Here is a 21,345-nt window from a genome sequence, read left to right as displayed (position 1 = left end):
CTAAAATATTAACAGGGAAAAGACTAAATAAGTGACTTCTGAAACATTTATAAAGCAAATGACTGAATTATATGAAAAAGGAAACAAGAAACTAACAGCCTTACTTGAATGTCTGTCTCCATCTTCTGGAGAAGAACAGAACTTTATAGGTTGTTTTTAAGATCTACTGACTGATATACAGTACGAGTCAAAAGTTTGGATACACTTTCCCATTGAATTAAGTCTATGAAAGCACAGGTACATCAGTTTAAGCTGGTCAAATATAAGATATTAAGGTATCTGACTACACTTGAAAATGACTTTTCCAGACAACTACAAAGTTGATAGTGTGCCATTTCTGTTTTCCCGCAAAATGTTTTGGACAGTACATATATACAACCCCAATTCCAATGAAGTTGGGACGTTGTGTAAAATGTAAATAAAAACAGAATACAACGATTCGCAAATCCTCTTCAACCTATATTGAATTGAATACACCACAAAGACAAGATATTTAATGTTCAAACTGATAAACTTTGTTTTTGTGAAAATATTTGAAATGAAATGGATGCCTGCAACACGTTTCAAAAAAGCTGGGACAGTGGTATGTTTACCACTGTGTTACATCACCTTTCCTTCTAACAACACTCAATAAGCCTTTGGGAAGTGAGGACACTAATTGTTGAAGCTTTGTAGGTGGAATTCTTTCCCATTCTTGCTTCATGTACGACTTCAGTTGTTCAACAGTCCGGGGTCTCTGTTGTCGTATTTTGCGCTTCATAATGCACCACACATTTTCTATGGGCGACAGTAGTGGACTGCAGGAAGGCCAGTCTAGTACACGCAATTTTTTACTACGAAGCCACGCTGTTGTAACGTGCAGAATGTGGCTTGGCATTGTCTTGCTGAAATAAACAGGGACGTCCCTTAAAAAGACGTTGCTTGGATGGCAGCCTGTGTTGCTCCAAAACCTGGATGGACCTTTCAGCATTGATGGTGCCATTACAGATTTGTAGGTTGCCCATGCCATGGGCACTAACACACCCCCATACCATCACAGATGGTGGCTTTTGAACTTTGCACTGGTAACAATCTGGATGGTCTTTTTTCTCTTTTGTCCGGAGGACACAACGTCCATGATTTCCAAAAACAATTTGAAACGTGGACTCATCAGACCACAGCACACTTTTCCACTTTGCGTCTGTCCATTTCAAATGAGCTCAGGCCCAGAGAAGGCGTACTTTGTATGGTAGAGTTTTAACTTGCACTTGTAGATGTAGTGACGAACTGTGTTAACTGACAATGGTTTTCTGAAGTATATCTAAGCCCACACGGTAAGATCCTTTACACAATGAAGTAGGTTTTTAATGTAGTGCTGCCTGAGGGATCAAAGTTCATGGGCATTCAATGTTGTTTTTTGGCCTTGCCGCTTACGTGTAGAAAGTTCTCCAGATTCTCTGAATCTTCTGATTATATTATGGACTGTAGATGAAGGAATCCCTAAATTCCTTGCAACTGAACATTGAGAAACATTGTTCTTAAACTGATGGGCTATTTTTTCACACAGCTGTTCACAAAGTGGTGATCCTCGCCCCATCTTTGCTTGTGAACGGCTGAGCCTTTTGAGGATGCTCCTTTTATACCCAATCATGACACTCACCTGTTTCCAAACAGCTATTCTTTGAGCATTCATCAACTTTCCCAGTCTTTTGTTGCCCCGTCCCAGCTTTTTTGAAATGTGTTGCAGCTATCCATTTCAAAATGAGCATATATTTGCACAAAAACAATAAAGTTTATCAGTTTGAACACTAAATATCTTGTCTTTGTGGTGTGTTCAATTGAATATACAGTAGTGTTCAGAATAATAGTAGTGCTATGTGACTAAAAAGATTAATACAGGTTTTGAGTATATTTCTTATTGTAACATGGGAAAGAAGGTACCAGTAGATTCAGTAAATTCTCACAAATCCAACAAGACCAAGCATTCATGATATGCACACTCCTAAGGCTATGAAATTGGGCTATTAGTAAAAAAAGTAGAAAAGGGGGTGTTCACAATAATAGTAGTGTGGCATTCAGTCAGTGAATTCGTCAATTTTGTGGAACAAACAGGTGTGAATCAGGTGTCCTCTATGTAAGGATAAAGCCAGCACCTGTTGAACATGCTTTTCTAACCCTAACCCTAACCCTAAAGCCTGAGGAAAATGGGACGTTCAAGACATTGTTCAACAGTGTAGTTTGATTAAAAAGTTGATTGGAGAGGGGAAACGTATATGCAGGTGCAAAAAATTATAGGGTGTTCATCTACAATGATCTCCAATGCTTTAAAATGGACAAAAAACCAGAGACGCATGGAAGAAAACGGAAAACAACCATCAAAATGGATAGAAGAATAACCAGAATGGCAAAGGCTCACCCATTGATCAGCTCCAGGATGATCAAAGACAGTCTGGAGTTACCTGTAAGTGCTATGACAGTTAGAAGACACCTGTGTGAAGCTAATTTATTTGCGAGAATCCCCCGCAAAGTCCCTTGCAAAATTAATGCCTTGCAGATGTGGTTATACAACTAAATACTAGTTTAGTGAGTCACAGGATTGCTAAAAAAAGCAGTTTGAGCATAATAGTTTTGAGTTTGTAGCGTCAACAGCAGATGCTACTATTATTGTGAACACCCCCTTTTCTTTTTTTTTTTCTAATAGCCCAATTTCATAGCCTTAAGAGTGTGCATATCATGAATGCTTGGTCTTGTTGGATTTGTGAGAATCTACTAAATCTACTGGTACCTTGTTTCCCATGTGACAAAAAGAAATATACTCAAAACCTGGATTAATCTTTTTAGTCACATAGCACTACTATTATTCTGAACACTATTGTAGGTTGAAGAGGATTTGCAAATCATTGTATTCTGTTTTTAATTCACATTTTACACAACGTCCCAACTTCATTGGATTTGGGGTTGTATGACGGGTGTCACAATACATGTATCTGTACTGAACCGTACAGTACAAACGCGAAGGTCCGGTACACAGAACTTTATGCAGAATACACGGTAGGTCTCTGCACAGTACGACTATAGACACGTGTATTTGTTTCCATAAGTGACTGACATTTCTTCTCATTTCCACAGACTGTGTCACTCTAGTTTTCATGATCTGTGCAGGAAGGGTGGGGTCTTTCTTCTGATTCAGTATAGGATGAGGCACGGTTAGCCCCAAGCCTGCTGTGTCTGAGTCAAAACTCCGGCAGCCTCCGCTGAAGCGAGCAACCTGATTATTTAAACCACAAACTTTAGAAGCATAAATGGAATTGGTTAATTTACCTTTTTCTTCCGAAATATGAGTCTGAAAGCGAAACTGCACTGATACATATTTGTGTTGAGTCACTGTCCCCGTATGAGTCCGCATTCAAGTTTATACAGAAAACCCCACCAACTTATAATAAAAATTTAAGTTTTATGTGAATTAGTATAAAATTTCATGGATGAGATGCTGCTGAATCACCACACTGCATACAATCATTTCAAATCTGTACCGAGTGAGGTTTTATGAGATAGTCATTTGCACAAAAATAAAACAAACAAATTGACAAAATACTGAGGCCGTCTGGATCTACAAGTCGTGAGACACAAAAAACAAAACAAAACAAAAAAGCCAAAACATTTAACATACTACACAGTAAATTAATCCAGCATGAATGACAAGAGATGTAATCCAATTCATAAACATTTAATAAAAAAAAGAAAGTTTATACAACCCCTGGCAAAAAATTATGGAATCACCGGCCTCGGAGGATGTTCATTCAGTTGTTTAATTTTGTAGAAAAAAGCAGATCACAGACATGACACAAAACTAAAGTCATTTCAAATGGCAACTTTCTGGCTTTAAGAAACACTATAAGAAATCAGGAAAAAAAAATTGTGGCAGTCAGTAATGGTTACTTTTTTAGACCAAGCAGAGGGAAAAAAATATGGAATCACTCAATTCTGAGGAAAAAATTATGGAATCACCCTGTAAATTTTCATCCCCAAAACTAACACCTGCATCAAATTAGATCCGCTCGTTAGTCTGCATCTAAAAAGGAGTGATCACACCTTGGAGAGCTGTTGCACCAAGTGGACTGACATGAATCATGGCTCCAACACGAGAGATGTCAATTGAAACAAAGGAGAGGATTATCAAACTCTTAAAAGAGGGTAAATCATCACGCAGTGTTGCAAAAGATGTTGGTTGTTCACAGTCAGCTGTGTCTAAACTCTGGACCAAATACAAACAACATGGGAAGGTTGTTAAAGGCAAACATACTGGTAGACCAAGGAAGACATCAAAGTGTCAAGACAGAAAACTTAAAGTAATATGTCTCAAAAATCGAAAATGCACAACAAAACAAATGAGGAACGAATGGGAGGAAACTGGAGTCAACATCTGTGACCGAACTGTAAGAAACTGCCTAAAGGAAATGGGATTTACATACAGAAAAGCTAAACGAAAGCCATCATTAACACCTAAACAGAAAAAAAACAAGGTTACAATGGGCTAAGGAAAAGCAATCGTGGACTGTGAATGACTGGATGAAAGTCATATTCATAGTCATATATGAATCTCGAATCTGCATTGGGCAAGGTGATGATGCTGGAACTTTTGTTTGGTGCCGTTCCAATGAGATTTATAAAGATGACTGCCTGAAGAGAACATGTAAATTTCCACAGTCATTGATGATATGGGGCTGCATGTCAGGTAAAGGCACTGGGGAGATGGCTGTCATTACATCATCAATAAATGCACAAGTTACATTGATATTTTGGACACTTTCTTATCCCATCAATTGAAAGGATGTTTGGGGATGATGAATCATTTTTCAAGATGATAATGCATCTTGCCATAGAGCAAAAACTGTGAAAACATTCCTTGCAAAAAGACACATAGGGTCAATGTCATGGCCTGCAAATAGTCCGGATCTTAATCCAATTGAAAATCTTTGGTGGAAGTTGAAGAAAATGGTCCATGACAAGGCTTCAACCTGCAAAGCTGATCTGGCAACAGCAATCAGAGAAAGTTGGAGCCAGATTGATGAAGAGTACTGTTTGTCACTCATTAAGTCCATGCCTCAGAGACTGCAAGCTGTTATAAAAGCCAGAGGTGGTGCAACAAAACACTAGTGATGTGTTGGAGCGCTCTTTTGTTTGTCATGATTCCATAGTTTTTTCCTCAGAATTGAGTGATTCCATTTTTTTTTTTTTTTTTAGATACAGACTAATGAGCAGATCTGATTTGATGCAGGTGTTAGTTTTGGGGATGAAAATTTACAGGGTGATTCCATAATTTATTCCTCAGAATTGAGTGATTCCATATTTTTTTTCCCTCTGCTTGGTCTCAAAAAGTAACCGTTACTGACTGCCACAATTTTTTTTCCTGATTTCTTATAGTGTTTCTTAAAGCCAGAAAGTTCCCATTTGAAATGATTTTAGTTTTGTGTCATGTCTGTGATCTGCTTTTTTCTACAAAATTAAACAACTGAATGAATATCCTCCAAGGCCAGTGATTCCATGATTTTTGCCAGGGGTTGTATTTACACTGTGTTGCCTGGTGCTAGTGCTGACAGCAGCTCTCTTCTGCTCACCGTTTAAAGATACTGTAAGTACAAACTGAACTCTTACCAAACCATGATGTCTAAACACAAATATGAACCGAACAGTGACTTCTCTGTACCATGACACTCCTAATATATACTGCTAGAGAATAGATGTTGTTGCATCATTATTCCCGTGTTTCTGGAATATGTTACTGGTTAATGCACAGTCATCAGTATACATATTTTAGTACAAGAAGCGAATTAAAAGGACAAAACTGTTTGTTGTATGTGTGCATACCTCAGCTTCTTTCTGTAGCAGAATCTGGTCTTTATCCACCACATCCTCATCCACACCTCTGCAGGAAAGAAACAGATGTTGACTTGGACTGACTCAGAGCGGCTCACCTACTGCTAGATTGACAGGAAGCAGCTTCTCACCTGCCCACTCTCTTCAGCCTCTCGGAGCGGAAGTTCTCGTAGTGCAGATCCTGAGTTACCTCCTGGAGGTCTTGCATGTGGGTCCTTCAACAAATAGAAATGCAGTTCCCTCTTTAAACTCCAGGAGGCAGTAGAGGTTTGCTGTGAGCTCTTAGTGTACTGTTACTAAATGCGCAAGTGGTTCTGTGTAATATCTAAAGGGTTTTCCTTCCCCAAACTCCTTATTACCCGTGAGACTCACACGAGCATGGTGCGTAGTTTTAGGAAGTCATTGTGCTCAGGATTCTCCACTTCTACAACTCCCCAGGGGTAAAGACGACCACGGATCTTCTTCCCTTTTACTTCAATCAATTGGTTGGAGCCAATGACAGCAAAAGGAATACTTGCCTGGGAAAAGAAAAGATCCACAGAAAGAAACCATGTTTGTGAAGGGATATGGAATAGGAATGGTAAATAAATGTATTCAGGGGGTGGAGGGGAACAATAAAGGAAAAGAAAGAAAAATGGACAAAAATAGTATCTTTTAACAATAGGTGGAAATATTAGCTGTGTTGTGTGTCCGTCCCCCTTTTACCTTGAGAACCCTCGTCTGCTCCTTAAACTCCTCATCCTCATCGGAGTCTGCATCAGGCAACTGGTAAATTTTGATGCCGTGGTCTGCGATTTCATCCAAGATCTGAAAATAAATATATTCAAAAAACTAAAACAAATCAGCCCAAAAGGGTGTGACCTCCCACCACAGAGGCCAAACCTGACACTTGAAACCTGAATCTAGATGCTGCCTGAACATAATCTTCAGAAAACTGCACTTAATGGCTTAAAATAAAAAAATCAAATCAAATCAATTTAATTTATATAGCGCCAAATCACAACAAACAGTTGCCCCAAGGAGCTTCATATTGCAAGGCAAAAGCCATACAATAATCACCCTATGAGCAAGCACTTGGCGACAGTGGGAAGGAAAAAACCCCTTTTAACAGGAAGAAACCTCCAGCAGAACCAGGCTCAGGGAGGGGCAGTCTTCTGCTGGGACTGGTTGGGGCTGAGGGAGAGAACCAGGAAAAAGACATGCTGTGGAGGGGAGCAGAGATCAATAACTAATGATTAAATGCAGAGTGGTGCATACAGAGCAAAAAGCGGTGAATAAAAAGAAACAGTGCATCATGGGAACCCCCCAGCAGTCTAAGTCTATAGCAGCATAACTAAGGGATGGTTCAGGGTCACCTGATCCAACCCTAACTATAAGCTTTAGCAAAAAGGAAAGTTTTAAGCCTAATCTTAAAAGTAGAGAGGGTGTCTGTCTCCCTGATCTGAATGGGAGCTGGTTCCACAGGAGAGGAGCCTGAAAGCTGAAGGCTCTGCCTCCCATTCTACTCTACAAACCCTAGGAACTACAAGTAAGCCTGCAGTCTGAGAGCGAAGCGCTCTATTAGGGTGATATGGTACTACAAGGTCCCTAAGATAAGATGGGACCTGATTATTCAAAACCTTATAAGTAAGAAGAAGAATTTTAAATTCTATTCTAGAATTAACAGGAAGCCAATGAAGAGAGGCCAATATGGGTGAGATATGCTCTCTCCTAGTCCCCGTTAGTACTCTAGCTGCAGCATTTTGAATTAACTGAAGGCTTTTTAGGGAACTTTTAGGACAACCTGATAATAATGAATTACAATAGTCCAGCCTAGAGGAAATAAATGCATGAATTAGTTTTTCAGCATCACTCTGAGACAAGACCTTTCTAATTTGAAAGATATTGCGTAACTGTAAAAAAGCAGTCCTACATATTTGTTTAATATGCGCTTTGAATGACATATCCTGATCAAAAATGACTCCAAGATTTCTTACAGTATTACTAGAGGTCAGAGTAATGCCATCCAGAGTAAGGATCTGATTAGACACCATGTTTCTAAGATTTGTGGGGCCAAGTACAATAACTTCAGTTTTATCTGAGTTTAAAAGCAGGAAATTAGAGGTCATCCATGTCTTTATGTCTGTAAGACAATCCTGCAGTTTAGCTAATTGGTGTGTGTCCTCTGGCTTCATGGATAGATAAAGCTGGGTATCATCTGCGTAACAATGAAAATTTAAGCAATACCGTCTAATAATACTGCCTAAGGGAAGCATGTATAAAGTGAATAAAATTGGTCCTAGCACAGAACCTTGTGGAACTCCATAATTAACTTTAGTCTGTGAAGAAGATTCCCCATTTACATGAACAAATTGTAATCTATTAGACAAATATGATTCAAACCACCGCAGCGCAGTGCCTTTAATACCTATGGCATGCTCTAATCTCTAATAAAATTTTATGATCAACAGTATCAAAAGCAGCACTGAGGTCTAACAGAACAAGCACAGAGATGAGTCCACTGTCCGAGGCCATGAGAAGATCATTTGTAACCTTCACTAATGCTGTTTCTGTACTATGATGAATTCTAAAACCTGACTGAAACTCTTCAAATAGACCATTCCTCTGCAGATGATCAGGTAGCTGTTTTACAACTACCCTTTCAAGAATTTTTGAGAGAAAAGGAAGGTTGGAGATTGGCCTATAATTAGCTAAGATAGCTGGGTCAAGTGATGGCTTTTTAAGTAATGGTTTAATTGCTGCCACCTTAAAAGCCTGTGGTACATAGCCAACTAATAAAGATAGATTGATCATATTTAAGATCGAAGCATTAATTAATGGTAGGGCTTCCTTGAGCAGCCTGGTAGGAATGGGGTCAAATAAACATGTTGATGGTTTGGATGAAGTAACTAATGAAAATAACTCAGACAGAACAATCGGAGAGAAAGAGTCTAACCAAATACCGGCATCACTGAAAGCAGCCAAAGATAACGATACGTCTTTGGGATGGTTATGAGTAATTTTTTCTCTAATAGTTAAAATTTTGTTAGCAAAGAAAGTCATGAAGTCATTACTAGTTAAAGTTAATGGAATACTCAGCTCAATAGAGCTCTGACTCTTTGTCAGCCTGGCTACAGTGCTGAAAAGAAACCTGGGGTTGTTCTTATTTTCTTCAATTAGTGATGAGTAGAAAGATGTCCTAGCTTTACGGAGGGCTTTTTTATAGAGCAACAGACTCTTTTTCCAGGCTAAGTGAAGATCTTCTAAATTAGTGAGACGCCATTTCCTCTCCAACTTACGGGTTATCTGCTTTAAGCTACGAGTTTGTGAGTTATACCACGGAGTCAGGCACTTCTGATTTAAAGCTCTCTTTTTCAGAGGAGCTACAGCATCCAAAGTTGTCTTCAATGAGGATGTAAAACTATTAACGAGATACTCTATCTCACTTACAGAGTTTAGGTAGCTACTCTGCACTGTCTTGTTATATGGCATTAGAGAACATAAAGAAGGAATCATATCCTTAAACCTAGTTACAGCGCTTTCTGAAAGACTTCTAGTGTAATGAAACTTATTCCCCACTGCTGGGTAGTCCATCAGAGTAAATGTAAATGTTATTAAGAAATGATCAGACAGAAGGGAGTTTTCAGGGAATACTGTTAAGTCTTCTATTTCCATACCATAAGTCAGAACAAGATCTAAGATATGATTAAAGTGGTTGTTGCACTCATTTACATTTTGAGCAAAGCCAATAGAGTCTAATAATAGATTAAATGCAGTGTTGAGGCTGTCATTCTCAGCATCTGTGTGGATGTTAAAATCGCCCACTATAATTATCTTATCTGAGCTAAGCACTAAGTCAGACAAAAGGTCTGAAAATTCACAGAGAAACTCACAGTAACGACCAGGTGGACGATAGATAATAACAAATAAAACTGGTTTTTGGGACTTCCAATTTGGATGGACAAGACTAAGAGTCAAGCTTTCAAATGAATTAAAGCTCTGTCTGGGTTTTTGATTAATTAATAAGCTGGAATGGAAGATTGCTGCTAATCCTCCGCCCCGGCCCGTGCTACGAGCATTCTGACAGTTAGTGTGACTCGGGGGTGTTGACTCATTTAAACTAACATATTCATCCTGCTGTAACCAGGTTTCTGCAAGGCAGAATAAATCAATATGTTGATCCATTATTATATCATTTACCAACAGGGACTTAGAAGAGAGAGACCTAATGTTTAATAGACCACATTTAACTGTTTTAGTCTGTGGTGCAGTTGAAGGTGCTATATTATTTTTTCTTTTTGAATTTTTATGCTTAAATAGATTTTTGCTGGTTATTGGTGGTCTGGGAGCAGGCACCGTCTCTACGGGGATGGGGTAATGAGGGGATGGCAGGGGGAGAGAAGCTGCAGAGAGGTGTGTAAGACTACAACTCTGCTTCCTGGTCCCAACCCTGGATAGTCACGGTTTGGAGGATTTAAGAAAATTGGCCAGATTTCTAGAAATGAGAGCTGCTCCATCCAAAGTGGGATGGATGCCGTCTCTCCTAACAAGACCAGGTTTTCCCCAGAAGCTTTGCCAATTATCTATGAAGCCCACCTCATTTTTTGGACACCACTCAGACAGCCAGCAATTCAAGGAGAACATGCGGCTAAACATGTCACTCCCGGTCCGATTGGGGAGGGGCCCAGAGAAAACTACAGAGTCCGACATTGTTTTTGCAAAGTTACACACCGATTCAATGTTCATTTTAGTGACCTCCGATTGGCGTAACCGGGTGTCATTACTGCCGACGTGAATTACAATCTTACCAAATTTACGCTTAGCCTTAGCCAGCAGTTTCAAATTTCCTTCAATGTCGCCTGCTCTGGCCCCCGGAAGACAATTGACTATGGTTGCTGGTGTCGCTAACTTCACATTTCTCAAAACAGAGTCGCCAATAACCAGAGTTTGATCCTCGGCGGGTGTGTTGCCGAGTGGGGAAAAACGGTTAGAAATGTGAACGGGTTGGCGGTGTACACGGGGCTTCTGTTTAGGGCTACGCTTCCTCCTCACAGTCACCCAGTCGGCCTGCTTTCCCGGCTGCTCGGGATCTGCCAGAGGGAAACTAACGGCGGCTAAGCTACCTTGGTCCGCACCGACTACAGGGGCCTGGCTAGCTGTAGAATTTTCCATGGTGCGGAGCCGAGTCTCCAATTCGCCCAGCCTGGCCTCCAAAGCTACGAATAAGCTACACTTATTACAAGTACCGTTACTGCTAAAGGAGGCCGAGGAATAACTAAACATTTCACACCCAGAGCAGAAAAGTGCAGGAGAGACAGGAGAAGCCGCCATGCTAAACCGGCTAAGAGCTAGTAGCTGCGCTAAGCTAGCGGATTCCTAAAAACACGCAAAGTGAATAATGTGTAAATAATTTAGAGGTGATTCAGCAGAAGGAGTGCTTTAGTTAAGGCACGTGAAGATTACACTGGGAAACAAATCGTAATCTAGATAACTAGATCAATCTAACTGCGCAGATTAAACAGCTAACAGATACAGCAAAACACCGCTGTGCTCCAGAACAGGAAGTGATACAATACCGCAGTGAGAGCCAACCACCAGTAGAGGCCTAATTTCATTTAAGGAAGATAAACACGCTTGTTGTCTCAATACCACACTTTTCTCATTGAAAATGCTTTGTAACAAAAGCGCATAAATGCGTACAAACCGGCAACAAAACCTGATTATAGTGTCCCTGTAATCACAGCAAATTAGTTCTAATGACATACAGTTCTTGGGCAATGCACACACAGTTGTGTTCAAAATAATAGCAGTGCATTTAAAAAAGTGAGTAAAGCTCAAAATCCTTAAAATAGCTTGTATTTCCATACACACAAATACATTGGGAACACTGCACATTCTATTCCAAATCAAAACATGAAGAAAAACTTAGCAAATTTCTTATTACTTCACAGAAAGTGAAGAAAAAGTTAAAATTAGGCTGTTCAAAATAAATAAGTAAGTAAGTAAATAAATAAATAAATGAAAATAGCATTTGCATTTTTCTTTCTGTGACCCTTATTACACCCTTAGGGGTGACCCTTATTTAAGGATGAAGGCAGCAAATGTACATGCTGGTTGTCGTGCATTTCTCTCTGAAAATCTAAGTAAAACGCATTGTTCCAGACATTGTTCAGAAGAACAGTGTAATTAAAAAGTTGATTCGACAGGGGAAATGTACAAGAAAGTGCAGAAAAATGATAGGCTGCTCAGCTAAAATGATCTCAAATACTTTAAAATGACACACACCAAAACTAGAAATACATGGAAGAAAATGGAAAACGGCCATTCTATTGGATCGAAGAATATCCAGAATGGCAAAGACTCAGCCAATGATCAGCTCAAGGGTGATCAAAAAAGGTCTAAAGTCACCTGTTAGTACAATAACAATTACAAAATGCCTATGTGAAGCTAAGCTATGGGCAAGAAGCCCCAATGTTGAAAAAAATGACGTGCAGAAGCGGTTATAATTTGCCAAAGAATACAATGACTGGTCTAAAGAGGAATGGTGCAATATTTTGTGTACTGATGAAAGCAAAATTGTTCTTTTTGGATCTTGGGGCTGCCACAGACAGTTTGTCAGCCAACCCCCCCCAAAATGAATTCAAGCCACAGTACACTGTGAAGACAGTGAAGCAAGCATCATGATACGTGGATGTTTCTCATACTGTGGTGTCGGGCCTGTTTATCACATACCAGGAATCATGGATCAGTTTGAATACATCAAAATAGTTGAAGAGGTCATGTTGCCTTATGCCGAAGAGGAAATGCCCTTGAAATGGGCGATTCAACAAAACGACAACCCCAAACACACCAGCAAGAGAGCAGCATCTTGGTTCGAGACCATCAAGATTAATGTTATAGAGTGGCCAGCCCAATTCCGGGACCTTAATCCAACAGAATACCTGTGGGGAGACATCAAAAATACTGTTTTTGAGGCAAAACCAAGAAATGCATAGGAACTGTGTAATGTAATCCAGTCGTCCTGGGCAGGAATACCTGTTCACAGGTGCCAGAAGTTGGTCAACTCCATGCAACACAGATATGAAGCACTTGTCAGAAACAGTGGTTATACAACTAAACAGAAGTTCAGTGATTCACAGGAAAGATAAATCTTCAAGCATTTTTCAGTTTATACAGTAAATGTTTGCATTTGTAAAGAAAAATGCAGATGCTGCTATTTTTTTGAACAGCTTAATATTCCTTTATCTTCACTTTCTGTAAAGTAAAAACAAATTTGATAAATTATTCTTCATATTTTGATGTGGAATAGAATGCGTTGTGCTCCCAATGCATTTGCTTATATGGAAATCAAAGCTATTATAAGGATTTTGAGCTTGACTCATTTTTTTAAAACACACTGCTATTATTTTGAACAAAACTGTATTCTAATATATAGACAAAATGTAAACAAGCAGTGGTGGGCATTGTGGCCACCAGAATTAGGTTTATGGAAATGAAAGAACTTGGAAAACAAGCTCATTTCAAGAAATACGTCACTTCAATGTCACACATATGTCGAGAGAGAGAGAGAAAATCCTTTCCACAGGGTTGTGGGGGAACGATAAAGGTTTAGAGCACAGCCATCTTCTCACTGTATTTTACACAGTCATACCTCAGCCTTTCTAAAGCCTACGGGGGGGATAGGTAGGATTTCTGTAACAGTTTTATGCTTCTCAACAGGTATTTAAATCACTTCATATTGATGCTCACATTAACTGAGTCACACACCGACACCAGAAGCTGCTGGCCTGCACAGTGGGACCAATTTAGAATTTGTGATTTGCTCATGGACACCTCAACAAACAGAAGAGTAGCCAGGAATCTGATGGCCTTGTTGTGGTTAATGGATGTAATCTACCACCTCAGCTATAGTCACTGTGCAAGTAAGCTCTGCAGAACAGTTGTTATTCCAACCAGTATCTGTTGGAATAACAACACAAGTAGAGTTAAATTCAGGTCATAGCCATTTTTTAAAATTTATTTCAATTACATTTCTTAGTTCTGAAAGTAGCGTGTGTGTGTTTAAAATAGAGCGGTGGAAAAATAGAGGTGTGTGAACATCTGAAAGAGTCAAAAGTTTCCACCCTGCTTTAATCACGAAACGACTGGTTTAGAAACAAAGAGCTGTTTCTTCACCGCTACTTTGGCGACAGATGTCAGTATTTATTATTCTAAACATCAAAGCTCATTTTTCTTTTGTTTTATAGCAAGCTGATTTTTTTTTTTTTTTTAGCATTCACAATGCAGCCTTATGTAATGGTGCCAAAAAATGTCAAGTATTGTTGTCCTGACATCTTGGGTGCTTTCATGTAGTTTATAGGAGGACAGTGGTGAGTCAGCCAGGAGGCTGGGAGGTGAGGGCAGCTTTTCCTACAGTGGCGAGCAACTATAGTTTCAGCCCTTGTTATGGATGTTGCTTGTTTTCTCAGCATGCGATATGTGCAGTATGTGCGAGACAGCGTGTGTGCATGATTTTTTGGCGGGGGGGGGGGGGGGTCAGGTATTGTTGTGAGGCAGATGTAAAACAAACAGGCTTTGCAGGATACTGAGGAGAGAGTCACATAGAAGCAGAGCTCCTCTCTCTCCTGCACTCCCTCAAACACACATTTACAGATCCTCTGACGTGGCGATTGAATAAACATCATGCTGAATTTGGGGAAATACTGTACACCGTAAGAAAATAAACCTGTCAAACAATGGCAGGAAAAAATAAGTTATAACCAATAACTCTCATGCAAACAAGAGACCAACCAACAAATGCAATGAAAACGTTGATCCACTTTGTTGAAAGGGTGATGCTTCCAAAGCAGCCCATTTTATCAAAACCGCCACATGCAGGAACGGCTCCTGGCCAGAGCACAAACATGAGTTTATTGTGCACCATCATCTGTTTCCAGACCTGGCTAAGCCAGAAGCTGCAAAATGTGTATTTACTGGAATTATTCTGTTCTGCAACATGTGCTTAGTACAGTCTGACACCTATAATCAAACCATCTCAGGGATAATCAGATGTTAAAATCACTGCCTGCTCTAAATCCCCTTTGTCTCCTCCTGATTTTGTGTACACAATGTACATGTTAATGCTGAAAGTTAGGCTAGCTTCTTAAACTCCTTGCAGCTGTGTGTTTTCATTGGCATTTTGATTTTATGGCCATCCTGCCAGGCTATGACACAGACCCCCCCCCCAGTGTTATGTTTGGCCGTGCAGGTCCAGTCAGGGCTACATTCAAAACAAGGCTACACATGACCGTGCCACAGCGTTAATTCAAAAAGGAAGCCAGAGGTTTATCACCTCATGTTTCTGTCTAACCTAACATGTAGCATTGCTGATGAGAATATTCCATCATGCTGAGAAGTTCTGATAAAAATGAGGGTGAACGCTGGAGCTGCTCAGCTCAGCGACATGGTTGATGACAAGACAGTCTGCAGCTGTGCGTATGTTCCCACTGTGTGATTCACCTTTGTGCTAGAAATAGCTGGTATGAGTGACCTAAATGTAGCATAAATGCACATCTATATATAGATATAATTACAGAGGATGAAGTCATAGGAGAGGAGCCCAAGCAGTTTCTTTTATTTTTTGTTACTGCACAGCAGGTTCAACAAAAACCTCCACTCACAATGAAGCATGGTGCAAACTGATCATTAAAGGGATCAACTGTTTCAACACATCAGCAAGCTGAGGGAACAACAATTTCATATGATTTGCTCATTCTCATGAGCAAGCCCACAAAAATATGAGTGACTAAAACACCTCACACACCTGCTAAGCAACGGGGAAGAAAAGCGTCCCGGACAAACAATATCAGATGAAAACAAACACCTGCAGAGCAATGAGCAAAGAAACAAAAGAGGGGATTGTGGTGAACACCGCAAGCGTGACATGCAACAAGTAAACACGTAATAATTCACATACAGTCAGGTCCGTAAGTTACTGGACAGTGACATAACTTTGTACTTTTGCCTCTGTATTCCCAAACAATGGAATACAAATGAAACACGGCCAAGTGTTTACGTGTGCTTGTTTCTAGAGCTGAATGTTCCTGGTTCAAGGCCACCCCTGCCCATTCTCCATGTAACATGGAATAAAACCTGTGCCAACTCGACATGCAGATCCACCTCGACTCTGCTACAGTGACCCAGAGTGAAACAAGGAAGAAGCCGAAGGGGATTATTTTTAGTTGTGGCTTCTGAAAATGAAGGAAATATGTATCAAAATGTTTGTAATTCCTAAACAGCTAATGTAATGTTTTTTTGTTAAACCCCTTGAATTAAAAACTTCAAAGTCTGCACTACAGAAGTGGGATGAAGTCATTGTCGAGTCATTCTCAAGTCATCAATCTGCTAGTCTCAAGTCAAGTCACAAGTCAGCTTGCAAAGAATTGGTGGTCAGTATGACTTGAGACTTGCTGATTCAAGACTTGAGAGTGACTTGATGGTGACTTCATCCCACCTCTGCTGCACTACAAGAACATTTTGACTGGTTCACTTCAACTTGTCACTCTGCATTTAATCATTAGTGATCGATCTCTGCTCCCCTCCACAGCATGTCTTTTTCCTGGTTCTCTCCCTCAGCCCCAACCAGTCCCAGCAGAAGACTGCCCCTCCCTGAGCCTGGTTCTGCTGGAGGTTTCTTCCTGTTAAAAGGGAGTTTTTCCTTCCCACTGTAGCCAAGTGCTTGCTCACAGGGGGTCGTTTTGACCGTTGGGGTTTTACATAATTATTGTATGGCCTTGCCTTACAATATAAAGCGCCTTGGGGCAACTGTTTGTTGTGATTTGGCGCTATATAAAAAAATTGATTGATTGAACTTCATTTTGGGAATGTACCAAGGTAATAAAATTGTAACATCTCACTGTTACTTGTAGACGTGAATATAGGTGTGCGCGCACTCACACACACGCACGCACAAAATGACATTTAGCAGAGTCTTCTCTGGCATGGCTTGGTGGGTAGCCATTAAAGTATAGCTACCAAAGAACAATACAAGGAAATAGTAATCAGCACAAAATTATAAAGAAATCAACTAGGTTAAAAAAAAACCCTGAACTGAATACAAAAGCAAATGACATCAACACACTACTCAGCACTTACTGAGAAGTACAATGATTGTGAATCACCACAATAATATAGTAGGACTTTGTACAACATTTATGTAACCTCACTGCAACCTGCCAGCTTCTGAAGAATATTTATGCGAATAAAACAATACATCATGACTAAAAGTAGTGTGTATATATAAAATCAGATGTCTCCATTTTAAGCTTCATTTTAACCAAACAAAACACCTTACACCTACAAAGTATTGCAGCCTTTTTTTTTATACCAGAACTGAGTATTGAGTGTTAAAATCATTTTATAGCTAAATAGTGGCATTTTATAGTTTTATGTGACAGTGAAATGTACAAAGCATTAATATTTGAAAAAAGTTATATCAATTAAAAATAAAGTTCTTTATAATCTTAAGGGCCAACTGATTCAATTGAAATACAAGTAAATACAAATTATTTTATACTACTGTAAACTGGTTGCAAAAAGGAGGAAATTTGATCTTAAGAATACAATATCAACAGTATCATTTTACACCACCTATCACCATTTATAGATGCAGCTCAGTGAGATAAGGAGTTTGGCTACCAATATGTAGACCTGTGTTTGATTCCCGGTTGCGACAACTGTCCGTGCCCTTGGACAACACACTTCATCTCCACTGTCCCACTCCACCCAGCTGTAAATGGATAATGGTCTTGGCTGAGGAAGTAACCTGCATAGACAAGTGACCTGCCCAGGCAGAGTTTGTTGACTCTCATCTGCTTCTTGCGACAGAGTCCGGGGAGACATCAGCAATAACGGGCCTCAGGGCATATAAAGGACTTCTTACATGAAGATGGAACAGTGGATGCACTCATGCCTCACAGTAAGAAGGTTCAGGGTTCAAAGCCCATCTGTTCCTTAATCATCTTGTACATCTAGTGTTGCACCAGGAAGGACATCTGGTGTAAAAACCTGTGTTTAATCAACATGGAAATCTATACTGGATGAGCTGTGGCAAAACAGGGGCAGCCAAAATACTGTACTCACACACGTATTACCATATGAAAATAGGTACTTCAATAATCTTTAAAAATAAAATTGTGCTGGTAAAATTACCAACCACTGTGAGCTATCAAAAGAATTGTACAAAGGCACAAAAGACTAGAAAAATGTTATGTCAGTGCAAATCTATATAGAACACCATTTTTGTTTTTTCCCCCACTTACTGAAGTGATGGATTCTGTCCTCCCAGCTAATAAAGCGTAGTGAACACAAGCTGTGTTTCAACAAATCATGGGAACAGCTGGGTCCATCCTACTGATGTTTCTAAACTGTAATCCTGATAAAAAAAAAAATTCAATACAATGGTGATTTCAGGGGTGGGAGACAAAAAACAAAACAAAAAATATAACGCAATGCTAAATTACCCTTGGCCGTATCAGCATTGTCTTCTTTATAATTTGCAGTTGTTTAATTGGTATCCCAATGCAAAGTGTATATTGTACCAATAATGAACCTTTTCTTGTGGACAGTCTAAGGCACACCTGTACACTAATCATGGTGTCTAATCAGCATCTTGATATGGCACACCTGTGAGGTGGGATGGATTATCTCAGCAAAGGAGAAGTGCTCACTATCACAGATTTAGACTGGTTTGTGAACAATATTTGAGGGAAATGGTGATATTGTGTATGTGGAAAAAGTTTTAGATCTTTGAGTTCATCTCATACAAAATGGGAACAAAACCAAAAGGGTTGCGTTTATATTTTTGTTGAGTGTATTTTCATTTTAATCACCTTATTTTATTATTTATCACTTAAACAGTGCACTTCTCCTTGAGGTAGCTTGAACAATCAAGTAATAATTTACCAGACTTAAAAAATGTACAAATTTCCATGTTATTTGTCTAAAAATAAATGTCCAAGGTTCCTTATGTTAAACAAGAAATGATCTAATCTGAAATAACAGGTGGTTTTAATTTACAGATGAAAGGTTTCTAAAGAAAAATTTATTAGCTCGGCTTTTGACGCGATGCTTCTGACGCCTCTAAAAAGCAACATGTCTCATTGAAAATAATGCTTTTTAGACCAATTCTTGACGCCTCTGACGCTTCCAACGCATGAAAAACCCATTAATCTGCAATAATGAACTTGAAATAGCGCTAATCAAAATAATGAGGATAAAATCTATATCGGATTCCTGATCGGGATGCAACGTCCGATTTTGATCAAGTCTGAAACCACATGATCGGGCCCGATTTCCGATCACGTGATCGAATCGGGACATCCCTAGTAAAAACATTATTTGTTTGATATAATGGCTAAAATAGATCCTTGTCATTTGATATTTTATTAATTTATAAACAACAGAAAAGGGACTTACATTTTGGTGTTCCACTGCTGCTAAAGTCCAAATTGTGATGTGTAGTCCAGTGATGTTGTGCACTGTCTTCGGACTTCCATTAAAAAAAAAAAAAAAAAAAGACTGTGTTGTTCCTCAGTCCAGCCAAAAATCATGTCAGCTTTTCATCTGAACAGTTCTTCATGCACTTCATCCAGATGGCTTACAGTGGATTTTGTGTGTGTGTTACAAGAATTAGCAGCGTCAGTTAGCTCAATCAAGTCGTCATCTCAGTAGAGTCGTCGTCCCCTGCACATGCACACATGCAACTGGGTCGGCGCTTGTGCGTGTGTGTACTACCAAAAAACAAAAAAAAACAAAAAAAAAAAAAAAAACAACAACGGTGGTGGTAGTAAATCACGTCAGAAATTAGTCCAGCTTTTCATTCTAACTGCCTGCCGACAGCCTCCAGACAGCGCAGTGGATTTGTTTTGTGTGTGCACTGTGTGTGTGTGTGTGTGTGAGTAATGGTATCAAACGCATGGAACCAAATCTGCACTCTAAATGGAACCAAACTGCATTCTAAATGCAATGCAACACAAATGGGATGAATTCATCCATGTCATGTGACATACAAAGCACCAGTCAAATGACAAGGATCCACTATATATATATATATATATATATATATATATATATATATATATATATAATACCTTTATTATTTACATTAATTATTAAGATCCTATTGTCTTACAATTTGTACATGTTCAATAAAGCCCCACTATCAGGCAATCAATCATAAACAATAGTTATGTTTTAACGGCCTCTGTAGGAGGGCATGCGTGTGTGCAAGAGCTGAAGTTAGGTTTGAGTTAGCGCACACACTAATGTCCGCGAAATATCTTGTAAATCACTTCAACGGTGTTATCAGTTTACAAAAACAGCGTTTTCAGTTTTAGAAGTGTTTATTTCTCACTAGCTTTTATGTAATATATGACAAAGAGGTTATATTTCTACACAAACAAAACAGAGTTTGCAGCTAGCCAGACCCGCCACTGACGTCACAGTGCCACTCTACTCCGATTGGTTGTCATCTGTGCCCCTTAGGAAAAAAACAAAAAACAAAGAAACAATGTGACTTTTTAGCCATCTTAAAATACCTTTTAAAATAGGTCAAGGTTAGCCATCTCTGAACTTGTCCAAGGTCTGAGTCCGAAGAATGTTCCCAGTGAATTTGAAGACTCTGGCAGTAACAGGACTGGCCTTATGCTGAGCACATACAGATGGATAGACTGACAGATGGACGCAAAGTTTTTGCAATACCCGATGGCCATATCTGATGGCCTAGGGTAACAAAATGCCATTTACAAAAGAATAGGAACAAAAATGCGTAGTTATCTTTACTCATAAATTAATTTGGGAGGTTTTCCTTACCACGGTTGCCAGTGTGCTTGCTCATGGGGTGGGTAAGATTTAAACCATGCTCCTGTACTGGACCTTGGCATGACTTATGTGATTTGGCACTGAATATATCTAAAATGATAGAAAATGCTAAGCAGTGGTATCTTGAGTTATAATCAGGCTATTTTTAGTGTTCAGGCTTGCATAAAGTTGAAAAGGAGACTGGTACTGTCAAACTGTTTCTCAAATGTGGGTTAGAATTTTTTGAGCCACCACAAATCCCAGAACAGTCGAGTCTGTCAGTCGTGGATGGAAGCCAATCCACAAAGAAAACCTGCTGAAAATAAAAATCCACTGATACATAAATTATGCACATATTGTAAAATCTCAACTGGCGCCTGCCTTACGCCCTATAACTGCTGGGATGGGCTCCATTAAATGGAGTAAGAGGGTACAGGAAATGAATGAATGAATGAATGGGCTTTTATGTGAACTGATGGCAGCTACCCAAAAATAAAGACTACAGGAAACCTGCACCAACACCAGTTCCCACAAATGTTTATATTGGAAAACATTTTCAAGGTCAATATCCTGTTAGAAATGCTTTCATAAACTAAACTATTAGTGATCAAATGTCAGGAGTATGTATTTACTTCATCCACTTGAATCAAAGTTTTTTTGTGGTGTTGTCAG

At 39.4% G+C, this 21,345-nt stretch overlaps 1 protein-coding gene across 3 annotated transcripts in view; it reads right to left on the bottom strand.

The window, feature by feature from the left end:
* The window catches only part of zgc:63587 (uncharacterized protein LOC393431 homolog), an 80,657-nt gene that overhangs the window by 5,277 nt on the left and 54,035 nt on the right, over nucleotides 1-21,345 (bottom strand). For all 3 annotated transcript variants that reach the window (XM_034170700.1, XM_034170702.1, XM_034170701.1), the window contains 4 exons: nucleotides 6,562-6,663; nucleotides 6,229-6,374; nucleotides 5,988-6,071; nucleotides 5,848-5,905 (listed from right to left, as the gene is read on the bottom strand). In XM_034170700.1, the coding sequence (XP_034026591.1) occupies nucleotides 5,848-5,905; nucleotides 5,988-6,071; nucleotides 6,229-6,374; nucleotides 6,562-6,663 (390 nt within the window). The remainder of the gene's footprint in view (nucleotides 1-5,847; nucleotides 5,906-5,987; nucleotides 6,072-6,228; nucleotides 6,375-6,561; nucleotides 6,664-21,345) is intronic.

This window comes from Thalassophryne amazonica, chromosome 5, assembly GCF_902500255.1.
Source record: "Thalassophryne amazonica chromosome 5, fThaAma1.1, whole genome shotgun sequence".
Lineage (NCBI taxonomy): Eukaryota > Metazoa > Chordata > Actinopteri > Batrachoidiformes > Batrachoididae > Thalassophryne > Thalassophryne amazonica.
Note: the sequence above shows the minus strand (reverse complement) of the source record. Positions and strands in the feature narration are given on the sequence as shown.